The following is a 7,629-nucleotide window of genomic DNA, read 5'->3' as shown; positions in this document are numbered from 1 at the left end:
TTAATGTATATCTCACTGTTTGTAGTTGTTTTATTCACAGATTTGTACTTTTCATGATGTTGTTCCAACCACTGCTGAGTTGGAACGACTTAATTTGCCTCCTGTTGTTTCACAAGCTATCCCCAACTTAACACATGGAGTTGAAGTTGTTGAAGGCAACGAGATGGTTGATGATGAATATGATGACTTCAGTACCACACCACCACACAATGTAAGGGGTAAACAGCAACAGCGGTCTGCCGTATCTGATTCACCGCCTCATAAGAAACGCAGACCGGTTTCAGTTACAGATTCTACTGTTAGGAAACAACCAGCCCGGAACGAACCACTCACAGCATCGAAGGACGCTTCGACATCAACGCATCGTGTTGTCCAAACAGCCACCAAATCCGATGAGGTGAAACTGCTCAGACAGGAGTTTCAAGCTTTTAAGAACGATGTAAGTGTGTTGTTCTCTTTTTTTTTTTTTTTTGTAATTTTTTGCTTTGTTAAGGGTTTTGAAAATTTTGACGTATTTTTCTGTCAAAAACACGTAGGTATCTGCTCAGTTTACTGAGATTAACAAGTCCATGGATGATATTCGCAAGTCCATGGATGATATTCGCAAGTGCATCGATGACAAATTCAAAAAGGTTGTTGAGGCAATAAAGGGAAATCAAACCTCAAAAAAGGTAAATCCAAAATAAAATTGAGTTTATTCACAAAATACAGATTTTTGAATGAAAACTGTTCCCATAATTTTACGAATAACATTTAAATATATTTCTAAGGTTGCCGATAGCGAAGCTCCGGTAAATCAATACGAGGTTGGCATACAATACTCACATGAATTCAATCAAGAACAACAATATGCCAAGAGACATCAACTGTCAAAGTTGGTATGGATGAAAATAAGGTAAAAACTACCATTTAACAATATATACTTTTTTTAATTTATTTTTTTATACACATAGGAACTCACAATAATATATATTATTGGAAAAAAAATATGAAGTTGGCAGGCACAATGTTAACTGGCGATGTTTCTGGTATTGGAATGCTCCGAAGTACACAAAGTGGGGATACTTTAAGGCTTCAACTGAAGAGATTCAAGGTAGCGGTGAAACACCCCCGAAACCAACACAACCACAGGTACCTAAAAACAAAATTTGTTTTTTTTTTTTTTAGTTTTTTAGTTTTTTAAGAATCCCATTTTTGGTTCTGTGAAAGGATGTGGTACACACATGTTTACTTGTATTCACATAACAAGTCTAGTATATCTCACTGTATTTCTATCAATAATTTATATATTTCACTGTATTTCTAATCCTTTATAGTATATTTCATAATATATTTCACTATATCTCTAATTGTTCTTACTATATTTCAGTTTATAATGCACTTGTCACAACATTGTTTTTTGTATTCTACTGAATTTCACTGTAACTTTTTATAGTATATTTTCACTGCATCTCTAACACTTTCCAGTGTATTTCACTATATTCCTAAGCCGAGTTTTTATACTTCAAATTATATTTCACTGTTGTCTAACTCATTTTTGTATTCCAATGTATTTACTGTGCAATGAGCACTACACTGATTTTTTTATTGTATATCCCGGTGATGTTTTTAATTCATTTTGTATTTGTATTTTTGTTGTTTCACTGAATGTTTATATCTGGTATAGGGAGAGGCAGTCATTGTGCATACACATGTGTCCGATCCGGCAGTGCAACAAGGTGGGGTAAATGATGATGCAGAATTTAGTGCATCAGAGCAAATGGTAGCAGAGTTGCTAATCCAGTGTCCTCTTGCCACCGTGATTCCTCTTGGTCCCCCTGCAATACAAGTTAATGATCAAGCTGATGCCTACATGTTTAAGACCCCTCAGAGCAGCAAAGTTGAGAACGTTGTACCAAATTCTCAATGGTTAATTCCTGATGATGAATTACCCAGCCAACTTGGAGTACAACCAACAACGGGGCAAGGTTTAGCTGCTGAAATAGCACAACCTTCAATCGAAAATACTGAACGCCGAATAATTGTCCACCCTAGCGTTGTGCGAGATAGGAAACCCAGCAAATACACTGTGTCCCCTTTCATGCCAAATTACAGCTCAGCAAGTTCTTCTGCAAGGTCTTCTGTCCCTATCAAATTTGAGAAGAAGCACCCCTTTGTAGAACATCCAATAAATGCCCCTGCGGACATGGCGTATTTTCAAGAATATGAAATTTGGCTCAAGAAGGGTCTGTTATCAAGGCATGATAAAAAGTAAGTTTTTTAAGATTACATTTCTTTAAACTATGAAAATGTTTTTTATACAAGATTTCTAATCATATGTTTCTTTTTTGTCTGTTGATATATAGAAGAGACAAGGAAAACCACTATAGAAAAAACAAGGAATTAGTGGATCCTGATGATGCAGATATGTCACTCAAGTTAGGCGTCACACTTGTTAAAGACAAAAATTGGTTCTACTTGTTATCAATGGAAGGGAGACTTTGGAATGATGAGGTTCGTTTTTTTTTACAGAATATCCTTTTTCCATTTGCATGTTTGAATGTTTATTTTACGATCTATTTCGTTAAATATTCCTCATTTTCACTGTTTTTTCTACATGTATTTCACTGTCTCCATCATATATTTTCGATGTATTTCACTATTTTTTTTTTGTTATAACATTCTGTTATATTCCTAATGTGATATGCTTCTGTTTTTTTCAGTAGTTTTGCTATATTTTTTAAATATATTTCATTGTATTTTTTATGAAGTAACAACTGAGATGACTGACTGCCCCTATTTTTTATTTTGCAGCATCTTGATGTTATTTTTTACTACCTCCGTAAGAAAGACAAATATGAAGATAACAGCATATACAAATATACCACCGTCAGCTGTATACTACATACCATAATCACAGAGATTTACCATGCTTGGAAAAATCCGGAATCATCCACAAGTGTTGCTAGCAAGGAATCTGACGTATGTGAGTACATAAATGGGTACAGGTTGATGGGTAATGTACCATGGCATACAGTTGACAACATATTAATCCCTGTCAATGTGAAAGAGGAAAATCACTGGATTTTAGTGGTTATATCATTCATTGACAGGTGTGTATTTGTTATTAAACATACGCAATAGAAATAATGAAATACACTTCTATAATATTTCTTTTTGTTATTTTCTTATATTTGTTTATGATTTTTACGCAGATGTTTGTATGTGTACGACTCATATCGAGCAGCAGGGCATGATGCCATCATTATGAGAGAAGTTAACATGATGGCTGCCCTTGTGCCACATCATCTACAAATTTCCGGTTTTTATGAAAAGAAGAAGGATATAGATTTTCAGAATCACCCCGCTTACAAAAACAGAGCACTAAATGAAGATTTTGATGTCGTTAATGTGGACGATCTACCACAACAACCATCTGGAAGCATGTATGTTTTTTTTTTCTTTTAATCTTTGAAATATAGATTCAATAACATTATTCTTCTTCTAAAATTTTACTAAAACACAAATAAATTTTGATTCAGGGATTGTGGTGTATATGTGGCAGCTTTTGCTGAATTCTTGAGCTCGGGTGAAGGCATTCCAGTCATTATTGATGCAAAGTTTCACCGTCAGAGATATGGTGCACTTCTTTGCGATTATGCTTGGGGAAAGGCAAACCAGAATGCAGAAAGTGATAACGAGCAACCACCAAGACCAGTCAGGCCTATAGTTGATTACGATGCAGTGAATATAGCAGATGACGTAGAGTAGATGTTGGGGTAGATTAGATGTTGTTTAGTTCAAGACATTTTTTCATGTATTTTTTATGTTGAACATTAGTGTTTGGATCAGTTAATATTACTTTTAGACAGTATGTTTTTCTTTCAGAATAAAACGACTATGGTGTTGTCTTTTGTCTAGTGTTCTCGGATATTATTAAATACACTCATATGCTGTCTGCAATCATTTCGTGTTTGTTTGTTATAAGTATGCAATACATTTGGAAAACCAGAAATGCAACAACCATGTGATATGTATTGCAATAAAAGTAAACTAGTTCATAAGTTCACAAATGTATTCCCCAACAATGACACTATCTTGACATACAAGGAAATAAATTGAAATACAGTGAAATACAAAGAAATATAAAAAAGTTACAAAACTGTTGAATACTTTCCCTTTGTATGTATTTGCAATAAAAGTCATCTGGTTCATAAGTTCACAAGTGTTCTTTAAAATGTATTCCCCAACAATGACACTATTTTGACATACAAGGAAATAAATTAAAATACAGTGAAATACAAAGAAATATAAAAAAGTTACAAAACTGCTGAATGCTTTCCCTTTGTATAATAATTCGGCCAATTTGTTCTGAATGAATCAAATGTATTCCCACAACAGTCATTGCACATATAAAGTCATTTATTGAGGCACAAGTATTGACCAATGTTTTCCAAGTTAATTTCTTTGTAATTTTATTATTGAACAAATCAGTTCAATTCTATGACATAACAACAGTGAAATACATCAAAGAAAAGAAAAAATGAATTCAAGATGGAATACATCTGATTTTTTATTTTTTTTAAACATCATCGGACAAATGTACTAGAAATAAAATACAAATTAACACTAGACATTTTTTTTCTTCTTCTTAAGTGGCTCATTGCCACACGAACGCCTGTTATGACCAAGACGTCCACATGTACTACAAGCATTCCTACGTTTACCAATCATCAGCTCCATTAATGGCTTATCCCTTTTCTTTTTTGGCCTACCAGGAGGTCGCTTGTATCTCGGTGGCAGAACAACCTCATCCAATATATGTGTTGGAACATTCCACTCACTCTCGTCGGGAAGTGGATCAATCGGCACATCATACGTATTCACCACTGTATTTGGCTTGAATAATTCTGAACAATATGCATCAGCCGTTAGATTTTTACTCTTTAATACAGCCCAAGCATGTGAACATGGTATTTCGTCCATTTGAAACATCCTGCAACTGCAAGTTTTCCTCTTCAAATCAATTATGAAACGCCGCGGTCCATCATTAACCGTATAAACATATTCAGTTGATGCTTCAACCTAAGGAACATGTACATTCAACAACAAAAATACATTGCATGTCAGTTTCCATAAACTTAAAAGAAAACTTAAGGCAGTTAGCTAAATACAACAAAATATAGAAAAATACAGAGAAGTATACCCTGAGAAATAAACAAACCAGTTTTATCATAAAGAAAAAACTTACCCTCATGCGTAATGATTTATACTCGTTCATTGAGAGCATTTCTTGGTATCGTCTCGAAAGTGTGGAGAATATGTATGTACCATTTTTCCTATTTGTGTAATTCCATCTCCCAAACATCCTCCTAACTTCTTCAAGGAAATCAAATACAGGCAACTCTCTTGCCGCTACTAGTTTTCCATTAATACATTCCGCTATATTCGAAGTCATCGTCCAACCTCTGTTAACAGGTGAATATAGCCTAGACCATTTCTCCCTTCCAGCATCATCCAGATATTCTTTTACTCGTATATCAACATTCTCAATCTTTTCCATCAGTTTATCGAACTCATCCTGTGTGTATGCTTTGGCAAGTGAATAAAACACAAGACTCAATACTTCATCATTCGACTTGTATTTCTTAGTCACATTTTTCCACAAATGCCATATGCAGGCCAAATGAGGAACAGTAGGATACACCCGATACACAGCTTTGATTATGCTTTCGTGTCTGTCGGATACGACACACATGTTATCCCTAATACCATAAGCTTGCTTGAACTGCTCAAAGAACCAAGTCCAGGACTTATCAGTTTCCGAATCTATCAAACCATATGCCAGTGGTAGAATATTACCTGTATATACATTTGCATTGTAAAACGTTAATCCATAAACTGTGTATTGTATTTCAGTCTATATTTTAAGTCAAGATAAGAGTAAAGTAATCTATATTTCACAGTATATTTCAGTATATACAATGTATTATCAGTTTATATTATTGAAATTAAACGCACAGGAATACACATACCTGCACCATCCAAAGTACTTGCGGATACAAATGTACCATTATACGTGTTTTTAAGGTGTGGACCATCCACTACCACTATTGGTCTACAACATTCGAATCCCTTTATGAATGCTTTGAGTGCAACAAAGAAATACAGGAACTCATTTTCACATGATTTATGCATTTTAACATATGATCCAGGATATGCTTTTTCTAGGATATACACATATGCCGACAATTTATTGTATGAAGCAGCAGGATCCCCCCTCAAATCATTCATAGTTTTTTCTCTTGCTCTCCAGGCCAGCATGTAAGAAACATCTACGCCGAATTCATTTTTTACGTCGTCCATTATATCCCCAGGGCTAACTTTCCTCTTGTGGTTCGCTATTTTCTGCTTAACAACCGATTCCCCAATAAACCAACTTGTTGCTTGTCTCTGTGAATATACCTTTTCCTTCAAAGGGCATGTATGTTGGTCATGGAAATACCTAACTCTGAACAGTTCAGATTTTCCAACACTTGACGCTCGTAATTTCCATTCACATTCAGGCGACATACATACGACTGTATAGCTAACAAAAAAAAAAAACATATATCATTATGAAGTCATTCTCAGTAACGAGCAGTTTGTAATGCATTTATTATCTCCCGCAAAGTTAGAATATGGAAAGCACATACCTTATAGCATTTGATCTCTCAGTTTTGTAGTTAAATCGTTCTCGGATAGCATAATTCGCCATTACCAGTTTCAATGTATCCTTATCCTTGTAAATTTGATCTACAAAAATGTCCTTCTGTTCTGTGTTGGAAATAATCAATTTGTTGTCCTCATCTAAGAACACAACAGCCTTTCCACAATTAGACAGATCTAATTCATTCGAATCATACGCATCCATATACTCCAAATTATCATCGTATCCAAGTTGAAGCACATCGTCTCCAAAAACACACTCACCAGTTGCAATCTCCTCAACATCATTATCTTTAATACTGACACATAATGGATACATCCCCAAAACACTTTTTTCCCTCTTAAGTTCAACATACACCCTAACTCCCATATCGTTGTGTATTTCCATTGGTTGAGTATCTCCCTCAACAACATATTTTATTGAGATTTTGTTTCTGCAACTATCCAGACCAAGTTGAGTTGAAATCGTAGCAACCAGTTCATCGTATTTGCAATAATCACATAATACAACTGCATCTATTTTGTAGTTAACGTAACAATTTTGATCGTTCCAAAAACCAGAATGTCGGATCAAAGCGGTTACGGTGGCCATTTATATCATTACAAATACAGCGATACTAGAATAACATATCTTCAATCAGACTGTTGAAAAAAATAATAAACGAAATGGATTTTGCTGTATTATCGCAAACCAGATTGTTGAAAAAAAAAAGGAACTATTGCTGTATTATCGCAAAGCAGATTGTTGAAGAAAAAAAAAAGAACGAAAGGAACTTTAGCTATTTTTTGGGAAAGATAAGATGCAGATTTTTTTTTTTTGAATTCAAAAACTATTTGAATGGACTCAATTTGATTGACAGACGTTAGCTGTAATGGAACCTCATGAGGTTTGCGTGAATCATGGAACCATAAATACAAATTAACATTTAATTTGGAAAAGAT

General features: G+C 34.5%; 1 protein-coding gene across 1 annotated transcript; it reads right to left on the bottom strand.

Annotated features, from left to right (window-relative positions):
- Positions 1-4,608: 4,608 nt before the first annotated feature.
- On the bottom strand, positions 4,609-7,279 carry LOC132612942 (uncharacterized). The gene is made up of 4 exons (XM_060327011.1): positions 6,675-7,279; positions 6,015-6,568; positions 5,231-5,841; positions 4,609-5,064 (listed from the first exon to the last, which is right to left on the bottom strand). Exons 1-4 carry the CDS (start codon positions 7,277-7,279, stop codon positions 4,609-4,611), a joined length of 2,226 nt encoding a protein of 741 aa, XP_060182994.1.
- Positions 7,280-7,629: the final 350 nt, after the last annotated feature.

This window comes from Lycium barbarum, chromosome 10, assembly GCF_019175385.1.
Source record: "Lycium barbarum isolate Lr01 chromosome 10, ASM1917538v2, whole genome shotgun sequence".
Taxonomy (NCBI): Eukaryota; Viridiplantae; Streptophyta; class Magnoliopsida; order Solanales; family Solanaceae; genus Lycium; species Lycium barbarum.
Note: the sequence above shows the minus strand (reverse complement) of the source record. Positions and strands in the feature narration are given on the sequence as shown.

Bases quoted from the DNA above. Each gene is read 5' to 3' on its own strand.
- LOC132612942 (XM_060327011.1), bottom strand. From the start codon at position 7,279: ATGGCCACCGTAACCGCTTTGATCCGACATTCTGGTTTTTGGAACGAT. The intron at 6,569-6,674 runs GTATGTGCTTTC...TTTTTTTGTTAG, and splicing joins GAGAGATCAAATGCTATAAG to CTATACAGTCGTATGTATGT. The intron at 5,065-5,230 runs GTAAGTTTTTTC...CATGTTCCTTAG, and splicing joins ATAAATCATTACGCATGAGG to GTTGAAGCATCAACTGAATA.